Source organism: Primulina tabacum, chromosome 9 (assembly GCF_025594145.1).
Source record: "Primulina tabacum isolate GXHZ01 chromosome 9, ASM2559414v2, whole genome shotgun sequence".
NCBI lineage: Eukaryota > Viridiplantae > Streptophyta > Magnoliopsida > Lamiales > Gesneriaceae > Primulina > Primulina tabacum.
In genome coordinates this window covers 28,164,848-28,179,522 of record NC_134558.1, presented here as the reverse complement: position 1 = coordinate 28,179,522, position 14,675 = coordinate 28,164,848, and the positions used below count along the sequence as shown (strand labels likewise).

At 38.3% G+C, this 14,675-nt stretch overlaps 1 protein-coding gene across 1 annotated transcript; it reads right to left on the bottom strand.

Moving 5' to 3' along the window:
- Window positions 1-211: 211 nt before the first annotated feature.
- On the bottom strand, window positions 212-5,926 carry LOC142555101 (TATA-box-binding protein 2-like). The gene is made up of 10 exons (XM_075665774.1): window positions 5,719-5,926; window positions 5,261-5,377; window positions 3,985-4,072; window positions 3,713-3,784; window positions 3,467-3,517; window positions 3,181-3,225; window positions 2,973-3,065; window positions 1,293-1,394; window positions 1,122-1,195; window positions 212-554 (listed from the first exon to the last, which is right to left on the bottom strand). Coding segments are annotated over exons 2-10 (606 nt in total). The 5' UTR covers window positions 5,341-5,377; window positions 5,719-5,926; the 3' UTR covers window positions 212-553.
- Window positions 5,927-14,675: the final 8,749 nt, after the last annotated feature.

The window sequence follows — 14,675 nt, the reverse complement described above, 5'->3', positions numbered from 1 at the left end:
CTTTATGTTAAAAATATTACTTTTTATTGTAATTATCGGTAAGATTAACCCGTCTTACAGATAAAGATTCATGAAACCGTCCCACAATAGACCTACTGCTCTTGCGATATCAAACACTGGGCCTGAGCTATTAGGTGGGTAGGCTGGGTTTGATATACATCTTATGGTACATTAATATTTTATTTTAATAATTAAATGGTAAAGAATGCTCGTCTAAACGCAGTTCCATAAATAAATTAGAAGTAGGTAGCAAACAAACATTGATTTGTGGATAACATTACAAAAGAGAAAGCAACTCCAAATCTCATACATTGGCCTCTTAGTGAAGCAAAGACAATAAATAATACGACCAGAAGAGTTTCGTTAGCACTTGAAACAGTAAGTCTTCCCTCTGTCCCGCGGTGCACATAGTCATTGAAGCATGAAAAGCAAACTCCAATGGCTTCACTCTATTTCCCATTATTCATCCGACACCGTCTATTTACGATTCAACCCCACTTCTGTGCAGGCAGCCTTCGTGATTCTCAACACAACAATTATCTGGATAAATCAATCTGCATAACATATAAAGAACATATCAGTATAATGCCAAGTTATTACTGACATTCCCAAGTTCACGTCTCTTCCCTCGGAAGATCCCTAGGAAGAATAAGTAATACCATTTCCAACCTTTAGAAAAATCTATCAAGTGTTGTTATGAAATATGATTGCGGATGATGGTGAGAGAGAAATAGATATCCATAAAATTTTGTTCCTTCTCGCCTCCAACTAAATCTGAAACAAGGTTTATTTTTGGTCACTAGCTCTAGTTCCCACTTTGTGCTCCTTTATAACTTTTATTTTTCTCTTTTCCAACACAACATTATGACAATTTTGAAAATATTTTGTCCAAAAGTTTGATAAATATTCCATGGAGTTGTTAGATTGTTAGATAACGCCAATGGTGTCTTGTACTATAGCAACAATCGAGAAGCCAACATCTAAGAGGCCGCTGATTAGTTACTCCCTGCTTTCTTTATAGTGCAAGCCTAGAAAATCTAGTCATTAAATAATGAAACAGAAACAGACAAATACTTCAAATATTTCAAAATTATATGTGCTTAAGCCATTAAGTTAAGTACCATTGCTGAACTTTTCGAAATTCAGTGAGAACTGGATATATATTTTCAAAGGCAGTATAAGTCTCACCCCTGACCTGAAAAGGAAAGCACCACGTTGAATGAAGTGGAAACACAAACAAAATACCATGAAAAGTCAAAGAATCAACGAGCTAACAATTTAGAAGTCACTACCTTGGCTCCGGTGAGAACAATCTTTCCAGATACAAAAATAAGCAGCACGATTTTTGGCTGTTTCATCCGATAGATTAACCCAGGGAAAAGTTCTGGTTCATACTGCACCAGAAAAAGAGGCCATGCAAAAAGAAAACACTCAAGTACCTCATAGTTTGTGGGATAGGATAAATAAATGATATATAGATGTAATTATGAGAAAAAAAGACGATAGGTAAAGTGATGTAATATGATATAATATATAATGTTTGGTATGATATCAAAAGAATAGATAATTTTTACTCTAATTACCAAAATACCCTCAACATGTTTTAACAATTTTACCTTATTATTATATTAATTTTTTCCCAACACCTTTCTTTTTCTTATTTTTTCCTCTTCCTATCCTTCTCACAACCTCTCCTCTTCCACTGTAAAATATTTCTTTTTAATTTTTAACTACTGTAAAACAATTTCCATTTTTACAAATTTTCACAGCTAAATTCCAAAATAAAAATATCAACACAAGATCACAGGTTCGGCCACCACCCAAAACATTGACTTGCACTTCCAATAACCAACTTCATATTTTTTAGTAGATCTCTTGTGAGACGGTCTCACGAATCTTTATCTGTGAGACAAATCAACTCTACCGATATTCATAATAAAAAGTAATACTCTTTAACATTAAAAATTGTTCTTTTTCATGGATGACTCAAATAAGAGATTTGTCTCACAAAATACAAATCGTGAGACCGACTCACACAAGTTTTTGCTCATATTTTTTCTTTCTTCATATTCTAAACTTTTAAGCCAACACTTTATTAATCTTCTTTCACCTTTCGAATCTCGTGTCTCCCTCTATTTTTTACATATTCTATTTGGTATGTCATTATTTTCTAATGAGAAAATTCACTGTGAATAACAAATTATGCATATTCTATTTGGTAAATATTTCTAAATTATACTTTGTGTCAATGATTATCAAAAGTGATATTTTCAAAATTTTAATTTTAATATATCACATTTGAATATAATACCTAATGACAATATTTTTGGAAAGTGGTAAAAATTTGAATCACATGTAATAAATTGTCTTTGGAAGCATAGGAATTTATGCTATGATTTGGGGAATAATTGAAAATGACGTGAATATACATGCTTTTATTTTGCTGGAAGAAAAATGAATTTGGAAACATAAACCAAGGGTCTAGCCTCCGATTTCAAAATACACAAAATCTCTCTTTGTTGCCAGAAACACATGCACAAATCTCAAGAATCAAGGGATTCCCAGATTTTGAATCTAAATGCATGCTTAATCCACCTTTTCCAAGGTCATAGCATCTCATGACAGAATATATTGTTTTTGTCCTGCTATACAATCTTTGTTTTTATCCATATTCTTTGCATTTTTAGCTCATAGATTTCTAGGAAAAACATAGGTCAACCATACGAATAAAATTAAGAAGAGTACCAAATTGCAACATGTTTGTGAAAGACTCGTCATTTTCTACCAACTTTACATTTGCCACAATTACAACTATCGGAATGCTGACTACGTTAGTTTTCTTTTAAGATCTTTAGCACCATACATCAGATGATAGAATAAAAAATGTGAACATTTTTTATGTTCAGTATGAGCAAATAAATTAGAAAATTGACTAAATATAAACATAATAGAAACATGAATATATCACTCACGCTTGAAAAGGCACCATGCGCATATGCAAGACCTTCAAGACGAATAGGAAACTTAACATCACATGAACCGACTATGTTCTGAATCTTGAAATCCTACGAGCAGAAAAGTATGATAACATGTAAGCTGTGTGGTACTCATATTGGCACCTGGAAAATGAACAACCAGATAAAGAAGTACTAAATTACCAGCCAGTGGATATGGAAATACCTTAAATTTCGCAGGAAAACCAAGCTTCTGAATAATTCTAGCATACTGAAGAAAAAAGGAGTGGACATAAATGAGAGATAATCAGGGACAACAGAAAGAACAGAATTCGTGGTATGGGAAAATTAATTTTTCAAGAAAACATTTAAAGCTGTGTTGAGATTTTAAAAAAAATCATCAGAAGCCATGGTAGTGAAAGGTTCACCATGCCTTATTCTGGATCTCATCCAGTGAACACCTGCTGCTACATTGAAGGCATGCAAGTACTGTAACATATTAATTATTATACCTTCCGAGCGGCTAATTTTGACTGTTGTTCACTTTTCGCTCCTGTACAAACCTAAAACGGAAATGAGAAACATAGATCAACAAGAAGATTGGATAAAAAGACTTAAATTTCTCTCCAGGATACAAGGGATAGAGGAATGGAGTTTGGAATCAAAATTAACATAAACAGTATAAATAGTTCGGTATGCCGTGAACAGAAATCTAGAACAAGCAGCAAATTATAAAAGTTGCCCACAATATGACTCACCATCTTTCCAGATGCAAAAATTAGAGCTGTCGTTTTCGGTTCTCTTATCCTCATGATCACAGCAGCAAAACGCTGCAAGCCAATAAAACCAACTTAAGCATACACTTTATATGTAAAAACAAAAACCAATAACTTTCTTGAAGCCATCTTCTGTTAAGGTAAGTGTAGCCAGGCAATAAGCATTATGACTACTCTATCTTTGTGTTAAGGACAAAACGTACACGAGTAGAACAACAACAGTATCACTAAAAGAAGAAATGGGTTTACCGAACCTTGGGATTGTATTCTGCATTGCGAGCTTGCAAAGCTATAGCTTTAAGATCCAATTTACAGTCCAAATTGACTGTTGACACAATATTCCTTCATGTAGATCAAAGCAATACTGTTAAATCTACACAACATTTATTTTTTATACATATAAGAAGAATACTCAGTCAAGTAGGAACTTCTGGGGCTAGGTGAATTTGTGTAGGTTGTTTCGTCAACAAGTTCTATTTATTTTAATTTAATAAATTTAGCCAAATGGAGGATCGCGTTTGAAACAAAAAAATACAATGTTCACAAACACACAGGCAGCGGTACAAATTCTTGCCAGCTGACGGGGCTCTAACACCTTTCATAAAATGTCGGAACAGGAACAAACTAAACAAAGAGGATAAAATTTAGAGGAAGCTCTAGAAGAAGGAAGCATCAAATTTCCTAAAACCAACTACTTCAAATAGGGACAAAAGGATGTACACGAAAAAAAAAAAAACAAGTCCCCTCCAATCATGCAATGATGGGTAATTTGCCTCCATCCTCCTAGACCTGTTCACAATCTACTCTGTCTGTCTCTATCGAATGATTTGATTAAGTACATCAACACATGCCTCAATATTTCACGGAATTTTACCAAAATAAAGCTGGATGAACATTTTTGTACGGCCAAATACCCAAGATATCTTCGTTTTCACCAACTTAATCTACTGACATTTTTCCCTTTAGTTACAACTATTTCCTATTTTCTATGAGCTAACCATCACTCGGAGTTGTTTGCGACTTTTCCATGGTCGGTCACAAATGCAACATTCATTTGCTTATTATGCACCAGGCAAATCATCTACATCAGGTTGATTCTCATTTATTATACTTTATTAATATTTAAACACTGTCAGTTTTGCTGATCGGTACATTTTTAACATATGATATGGAAACAAGCACTTTGACATAATGTCTGAGCACAGAGTTTCGCCAAAATCAAAGGCTGAACACTTGAAACACTAGTATTTCACAAGAAGAGGTGCTTATAAGCCAATTCATTGGCTTGTCTCACAACTTCAGTGCAAGAGCATATATGAGTGCTTAAATGCCAATTTTTTCACCTCTTTCGCTCAACATAATTGATTTGAGAAGTATTAACAAATCAATACTTATTCACCAGTCGTTATGATATGTATCATGACTTTTAATCAGCTCGAGGCAGTTGATAAGGCCCAAGGGTATTTATATGGGCAAAATAATCATTTTCCTGACCAAAGAAAGGAAATAAAGAATGAGGCGAGCTTTTACTGGAGAGTTGGAACAATTCCAGAAGGATGCTTGGAAAGATCAACCGGCTGGGTTCCTTCCAGCCCTTGTGGATCTGCCATCAAATCACCAGATTTGGATAAACTGACTAGTTACCACCTGTTCAGTATATGCCGACAAAAATAAAATCAAAGCCACCCAAGTCAACACCACGAAAAGAAAGAATAAAAAGTCGGGCAGATCGTTCCAATCAAATACACACAACTCCCTAGCATCTAATGTAATCCATTAAAATCACATCCAAAAAGTAAAAAAAAACCAACATCATAGAAGCGAAACTTTTTGCAGATAAAAAACTCAAGATTTTTTCCAAAACCATCAGAAAATCCCACCTCCAAAATCAAAACCCACAAGGAAAAACAGGTGATCATGACCAAACAGCACACGGTTAAAAAGATTTGAGATCCAAAAACTTTTTCCGAAAGTAGAAAAAGTTAGACCTTTGGCCAACGATTCAGATGGGATCTAGGGTTCGTATAATCTTCCCGTGGCGTGCCTCACTCGATCAACGTAAGAGAATGCATATTAGAGCTAAAAGAATTTGAAATCAGTTGGTTTTATATTGGAAATTTGAAGGAGGATGCGTTTATTTATAGCGATGGGAACTGAGACGTTTGCGAGAGGGGAGAGATCTGTAGGAGCGGAGAGGGGGCAGATGTTATAGATCCCCGACGCCTTCGAAGATTTTACCAAATTGTCCTTGCTCCACTGGATCTCTTTTGCTTGGGCTTTAACGCTCCTTTAAGCCCAATTCAAGGCCCAATCGTGTCTAAACAGATCGATGAACCGGCCGGTTGAAGCCTTTTTAAAAAAATTGGCAAAGGTTTTCAGGTGGGAAAAAGAGGAAATTGGGACTGTGGAGGTGTTTATTAAAAAAAAAAGAGTGAAATGTAATTTATTTTTTTATCTTTTATTTTAACTTATTTAATTTTGTCAATAGGTGTATTTAAATTTTCATTTTAATTTTATATTTAATAAAGCTTAAATTTTAACTAAATAAAATATTTACACGACCCTAAAACCTACCTCACTCCTCCCCGACCTTTCATACCATTCTTCGCAGGTCTCTTCTACGCAGTACCTCAAATTTTTTCAAATTTGTTTAGTTTCTCATTGTACGTTGTAACAGTGAGTCTACGGGATATTGGTTTGAAAGAAATCCAACTAGAGAATCACGTATTGATAAGAACTCAACTTATTATTTTGAATTTTACACTAAATTTTTTGGTTGGGTCGAGCTCGACTCACATTCGATTAGCATGTTATTAAATATATATCTATTTGTTGGTTTTTTGTTCAACCGGTTCCTCATTCTAAATCGATCGATTTCGACACACCGCGACATAAATTGAATTTTGGGTCACAACTTAACACTTGGGTCGAACTTGACCCAGATGTAAAAAACTCGACCTTGGGTGGGTCGAGCTTGGGTCGAGTTCTTTACATCTCGAGGCCTTGATGTTTGGGTCGAGTCATTGGATCGAGGGACGAGTTTTGCTACTCGACCCAAATCTCAGTTACTCGACCAATTTTTTACTATAACACAGATCTAATTTTAATTTTTGACAATTAATAATATTTTTTTGCAGATTTACTTTCTCACGAAACCTGGAAGTAGAGATGTCAATGGGGCGGGTATGGGGTGGGTATTGCTAAATTCAAGACCCGCCCCATGAAGAAAACTTCGACCCATTACCCACCCCACCCCGATTAAATATTATTTGGACCCGTCCCACCCCGAATACGAAACAGGGCGGGTTAGACCCATGAGACCCGAATTTTTTTAAAATGAACATTAATCTTCTTTGTCACATTACTGAATTATTAAACAAACAAGCCTATAAATACAACACAATAGAAAACTAATCATGTGTTCGACCACACTTAATAATAACAAACAAAATATTTTCACGACATAATATAATGAATTACATAAAAAAAGAGTTACTAGCTCTCTAAAAAAAATCTTGACATCCCCAAAAATAAGTCATAACATAACTTAAACATATCAGTATAAAATCAGCGAGTAAAAAAAAATCAGTCATGTCTATGGTTGACCTTGAGGTGAGCTACTAAAAAAATAAAAATTAATAAAATTAAATCCTAAAATATTTATATTCACATATATGGGGCGGGTATGGGGCGGGTATTATAGTACCCATGACCCGCCCCATACCCATACGGGTCTGAAAAACTGGACCCGAGAACCACCACATGACCCATTTAGTATGCCCAAACCCGTCCAGATGGGGTGGGTCCATTGCAGGTCTGGGTTTACCCAGACCCATTGACATCCCTACTTGGAAGGGATCAATTCTTTGATTGTAAGTTAACTTTAGGATTAAAATGTGTTGATGTTTGTAAGAAAATAGTATCATTTTTGAATAAGAAAAAATTGAATATTTGGTGCAGAATACACAATTTGATAATTTAATTATATGTGCTAAAGATTATAACAATTTTATTCAATTGATATGGTTTTTAGTGAGTAGACATAGTTATGACAGTGGATGTAATGAATATTTGATAGTATATCGCAAACAACCCTTACGATTTTCTTTGTTAGAGTATGATTTGCTCACTGGCCTAAATTGTTCAAAATTTTACCATGTGATACCTGATGATGATGAATTTAGGCTGATGCATTTTGATGAAGAGACAGTATATTTTTTGGGGGGATTTGATATTTAGAATGGATGAATATGAAAATGAGTTAGGTGAAGAGATAGACATGGAGAAGTTGAATTGGCCAGTCTTTTTTTGTGGCAGGTGTATTAGGTCGACAACGAAAAAATAAAAATGATATACTGGACCAAGAGTGGATTAGATTAAATAATAACTTTGATAGTTTTATTAACTATCCAATGAGGTATAATAGCTTCCGATGAAGTATTTTATAGATTAAGAAAAGGTCTCGAAACTAAGTTTAGAAGCTATGAAAATTTGGTCGCACGTCATGGGAATGATTCAGAATTCAGTAAGTTCAATAGCTTCCATATAATTGGATTTATTCATCGTTTGTAGGTAACTAAATAGTGTTCATTTTATAAAATATTGTTGTTATTTTATATCATACTAATAAATGTGATGGGATCGATTAGGGGATGATCGTTGAGCTACAATTGTAGTGCCCAAATTCAGTACACGTATAACCCATGCATCTGTTTAATTATTAGATCATTTAATTAATTTTAAATGAGTTTTAGTCATGCATGATTTATGAAAATGCATTATTTTAAATTATTCATGTTTATGGTGATGCACGTTAAAATGTTTTTTCGAGTTTCATGTTTCAGGCGATTATTCGAGACGGGATCGAGGAAAAGACCGGTGACGATTTTAGTAATTTAAAATGTGGTATTTTATTTTTAGTTAAGAATGGGGCGATTTAATGACTTATTTAGCTTTAGCATTTTTGAGCCTAAATCATTTAGTTAGTAATTTTAAGAGTTTAAAACTTTTAAAATTAGCATTTTTCGGGTGTTATTTTAATCAAGGAGAATTTTATAAAATTGGGTGTATTTATTTTAAATAAAGGGAGTTTAGAATTTTAACCTTTAAAGATTTGCTTCTTGAGTATTTTATTAAGGGCTTTTGTAAAGTTAGGGGTTTAGTAACTTTTAATTAAGTTGTTAATTATTTATTTAACAACTTTCCTCCTAATTAAAACACACACATACACGTTTTACCCTTAACTCACACACACACACATTCTACACACACTAGAAAACGTGTAACACACAACATACACTACACCACTCATCTTTAGATTTTATTTGAAAGAAAACTAGGGTTATTACTCCTACAAGCAGCCGCCCCCCCTTCCCTTAGATTTCCAGCAAATTTAGTTGGGTTCCTCCAAAGAAAATCGAGCCAAATTCGTCCCGGATCAACCTCGCATCCTTCTCCGCTTCGGTATCGTCGTCACGGTATTTTTTAAATATCAAAAGGCACGTATAATCTCTCTTTTACTGCGTCGATCATGTCATAGTATGTGTTGCGTTGTTTTTATGCGTAAAATCCATGTATGATGTGTAGTAGTTTGAGCGGTTAATTGTTTGGATCGATTTTGAAGGAAAATTTTTAGATCTAAACCACGTTTTTACTGTTCTTATTAAAACTGCGAATGTTCGGTCAAGATCTTGGGAAAACTTTCAACACAAAAAACGTAGAAATTTTCGATACCTTCGATATGATATAAGATTCGAAATTTTTGGATAAAAATTGAGTGAGTTATGACGTTTTTCGTGGGACTGCTCAAACTGCGTTTTCAGAAAATTATGATATTGATGCGTTCTTGAAGTTTATTTGTTGCAGGCTTCGTTGGGGAACAACGGGCGATCGTTTTTGCGTCTAGATATGATTATTATGATGTTGGGTTTGTATTTTGTATGTTGTTTAGTGTCGATAGGTACTCAAGCACCTTAGTAGTCGTAGGAATCGAGTTGGTGTCGATTACCACGTTTTTTGAATTGTATGTGCCATAGGGTGAACACCGTTGCTTTGGATGTCGTACGAAATTGGTTTGATGTTATAGCATGCTAGGATGGGTCTCGGGGTGTCGATTCATAGTCCGTGCAATCGAGTCTAGAAAGTTAAGCAAAACATGTACAAAAATTTTCGTAAGTTCGCGTTCACAGTAGGTACACGGACCCGTACACGGACCATGACACGGGGTCCGTGCCTTTGTTTCTTTCACGGTATCATCCTTGCGAGCCTACACAGACCCCTAGATGGACCCTAGCACGGGGTCCGTGTCCTCACTTCTTCCCGAGTTTCACTTTTGCGCACCTACACGGACCCCCACCCGGACCTAAGCACGGGGTCCGTGCCTTCCCTTTTCTTCACGAGTCATTCCACCGCACCAACACGGACCCGAAGCCGGACCTGGGCACGGGGTCCGTGTACTTGAGTTTTGGGGAATATTATGGTATGCTTTGAGGTTTGATGTCTTGGTTTAGTGCAATGTTTAACAATGTCGAGTCACGGGAATTTTAGAACGTCCTAAGGAAATGTATGAACTCGTGGGTAAGCTTGACGTTACGTTTAAGTTACACCCGTTAAGCTTATGAATTCACGTTAGTATGTTGCAGCAACGACCCCGGTCGAAGTCCAACGAATCTCTCAACGCCAAGTAAGTATGTTGACGTGCAAGAAAATATTTTAAGTTTTTGAGGTATGCTAATTGTCTTGTGACCAAATTATGAATGGGTTTGGAAGTCGGTGAACGTGGCCGAGGACCTCTCCACCCCGTTAAATTATGAACGGGTTAGATAGTGGTTGGAAAGCGTTAAATTATGAATGGGGACCAAGCAGCCCGTTAAATTATGAACGGGGATCTCATGTATGTGGCAGTGGATACGTCCCTGTCAGCCCAGTACTGTGGTTTGTCTGATCAGGCGTTTATTATGTATGGGTCACTTGCTTTGAAACATCCTCTACGCAAAAATGAAGTCATGTATGGTTAAGTATGATCAAGTATGTAAGCATGTTTATGAAAGCTTTCAAGTTATGGCAATGTACGTATGCAAGTTCAAGTTCATTTCAAATCCAATCTTCAAGTATGTATGTTCTATTTTAAAGTTGCATGTGGTTTTATTATGTAGTACTCGCTATTTCCAGTTTATACGTGTTGAGTCTTTAGACTCACTAGACTTGATCGATGCAGGTGAGGATGTCTATGAGGAGACCGGAGGTGGCGACCAAGGGGCAGGCTTGGACTGAGCAGAAGGCTAGACCCGAGGACCGCCCATGTTATTTTAACATTTTTATGCAAGTTTAAAATACTCTGATTTTTTTTTATGTTTCGGTGAGAGATGTTTGGGACAAGTATTTTGTTAGCAAGTTTTATTGGTGTTGGATGATTTCAAAGATATTTTTATGAACGATGAGTTGACGACCGTATGGATGTTTATATTCAAGAAAATTTTTAATCTTTCCGCAAATTTTAAGTAGTAAAGAATACGGTTCGTTACAGTTGGTATCATAGCGGTGTTCCTGTAAAGGGTTATGCCTACTGCCAGTCGCAAGAAGCTCTCGAAGTCACACCTCAAGTCTGTAAGTTTTAATTTTTGCATTATGTATGTAGTGAGCATTGAATCATGAATTCAGCATATCCATGTTTTGAGTTTAGATTTCGTGCATCCTATGTCATTGATATCATGTTCCTGCATAGTGGGTTTACGTGTTGGGTAATTGATGGGACAGAATGCCTCCTAGACGTGTGGTTGACCGAGAAGCAAGGGAAGAGGATCGAGAGACCCGAAATGAGGAGAGAGCCAATCCTCCACCTCCACCGCCAGATATGCAAGCGCAGATGCTGGCAGGAATGACTCAGTTTTTCGCACAGTTTGCGAGGAATCAGGCTGCAGTTGGCGCGGGGGAGAGGCCTAGACCAGAAGCGGTGTATGAGAGGTTCCAGAGGATGAATCCTAAGGAGTTCTCGGGATCTACTGACCCGATGGTAGCAGAGGGATGGATTAAGTCCATCGAAGTGATCTTTGACTACATGGTGCTGCAGGATGCAGACAGAGTCCGTTGTGCCATATTCTTTTTATCAGGCGATGCCCGACGTTGGTGGGACAGTGCGTCGGTGGCAGTTAATTTGCCGACGTTGTCCTGGAATGGGTTCAAAGAAGCGTTCTTCGCCAAGTACTTCACTGAGGAAGTACGATCCCGGCTGACTAGGGAATTTATGACGATGCGGCAAGGAGATAGCAGTGTTGCAGAGTTTGTTAGGAGGTTTGAGATGGGATGTTACTTCGTGCCCCTCATTGCGAATGATGCCCAGGCAAAGCTGAGGCATTTTATGGATGGTTTGCGGCCGATCTTGCGCCGTGATGTGAGGGTAGCTGGCTCTACTACATACGCAGTTGCCGTTTCTAGGGCTTTGGCGGCAGAACAAGACCAGCGGGATATTGAGGCAAACAGGCAGGGCAAGAGGCCCTATCAGGCCCCACCGCAGCAGCAACAGCATCAGAGGCCTCAGTTCAAGAAACCTTACCAGGGGCAACTGGGAAAGAAACCCTATCAGGGACCGCCAAAAGGCAAGGGTCCTATCCAGCAGCAGGGGGCGCCTCAGAAGCCCGGTAACTTCCCAGTGTGTCAGAAATTCAATCGCCAGCAACCCCGTCAGTGCTTATGGGGATCCGGGAAATGTTTTAAATGTGGGGCTACGGACCACATGTTGAAGGAGTGCCCACAATGGAAGAAACCAACGCAAGGGAGAGTTTTCGCCATGCATGCTCAAGAGGCGAACCCAGACACTACCCTTTTGACTTGTAATTTATTTAATTCAGTACAGTATCGATTTCTTTGCCTTGCATGTTTAGTTTTAATTGGGAATACTAGTGTTTTAGTTGGAATTTTGAGTGTCTTTTGTTGCATGAGGTTTATGGTAGAATTTTTGGGATATAAGTTAGTTTGTTGTGCTAACGCATCTCAGGGAATATTTTCATTAAGAGATTAGCCACAACGGCACTGATAGATTCAGGAGCCACTCACTCCTTTATCTCGGAGACTTTTGCTAATCATCTGGACATTAAGTCCATTGGCCTAGACATGAATTTTTCGGTGACAGTCCCATCCGGGGAAGAGCTGTTAGCAACCAGCAGTGATCAGATATATCGATCTGGAATTGCAGGGCTATCTAGTATATGCATATTTGATTCTACTGCCGATGCCAGAGTTCGACATTATTTTGGGAATGGACTGGCTGACAAAGAACATGGTCCTGATTGACTTCCAGAAAAGATCAGTATTGGTTAGGCCGCTGGGCATGGAACAGTTTCTATTTGAGCCAGATAGATGGAGAAGCTTCCCTCGCATGATTTCGTGCATGCAAGCGAGGAGGTTGATTTCCAAGGGGTGTCAGGCCTTCCTGGCCAGTATTATTTCAGCGCCTGATGTGCCCACTCCATCTTTATCCGACGTGCCAGTAGTCAGTGAATTCCCAGACGTCTTCCCAGACGATGTTTCAGGTCTTCCACCAGAGAGAGATGTGGAGTTTACCATTGATCTCGTGCCAGGCACAGTGCCAATCTCTAAGGCGCCGTACCGACTAGCTCCAGCTGAGATGTTAGAGCTCAAACAGCAGATTCAGGAGCTTCTCTACAAGGAGTTCATTTGCCCTAGTTTCTCACCGTGGGGCGCGCCAGTACTTTTTGTGAAGAAGAAGGATGGGAGTATGAGGCTGTGCATCGATTACCGAGAGTTGAACAAGGTAACGATCAAGAATAAGTACCCACTCCCTAGAATCGAAGACTTGTTTGATCAGTTGCAGGGAGCTACAGTGTTCTCTAAGATAGATCTTCGATCAGGGTATCACCAGCTGAAGGTGAAGGATGCAGACGTTCACAAGACGGCCTTCAGGACCAGGTATGGGCATTACGAGTTCTTAGTAATGCCATTTGGATTGACGAATGCTCCAGCAATTTTCATGGACCTCATGAATCGAGTATTTCAGCCCTACCTTGATAAGTTCGTCATAGTGTTTATTGACGATATTCTCATATACTCGAAGAGCCATGAGGAGCATAGCCAGCATTTGAGGACAGTGTTGCAGGTTTTGCAGAGTCGCAAGTTATTTGCGAAGTTCAGTAAGTGCGAGTTTTGGTTGCAGAAAGTAGCGTTTTTGGGGCATATAGTGTCTAGCAGTGGCATTGAAGTGGATCCAGCAAAAGTAGCAGCCGTTAAGGATTAGGTTGAACCGAAGAATGCATCAGAAATCCGCAGCTTTTTGGGTTTAGCCGGTTACTACCGTAAGTTCATTCGGGGATTTTCGTCCATAGCAGTGCCACTCACTTCACTAACCAATAAGAATGCTAAATTCGTGTGGAGTGATGAATGTCAGAAGAGCTTTGATACTCTGAAGCAAGCTCTTATTTCGGCGCCAGTGCTAGCCATGCCAACAGGGCAAGGTGAATTTGTTCTTTATACCGATGCATCTAAGCTCGGATTAGGCGCAGTGTTGATGCAACAAGGTCGGGTTATAGCTTATGCTTCCAGGCAGTTGAAGGTGCATGAGAAGAACTACCCGACGCACGATTTAGAATTAGCCGCAGTCGTCTTTGCGTTGAAGATTTGGAGACACTACTTGTATGCCAAGAAGTGTCAGATTTTCACTGACCACAAGAGTCTGAAATACTTCTTCAAGCTGAAGGAATTAAACATGAGACATAGGCGATGGTTGGAATTGGTGAAGGACTATGATTGCGAGATTAGCTACCATCCGGGAAATGCCTTGAGCAGGAAAGTTGCAGTCATAGCTCAGTTATCAGTGCAGAGACCTCTTCAGTTTGAGATTCAGAGGTTTGGTTTGGAAGTATACCGTAAGGGCAGAGCACCAAGGCTGTCTAATCCGACAGTCCAGTCTTCTCTGCTAGACCGTATCCGGACA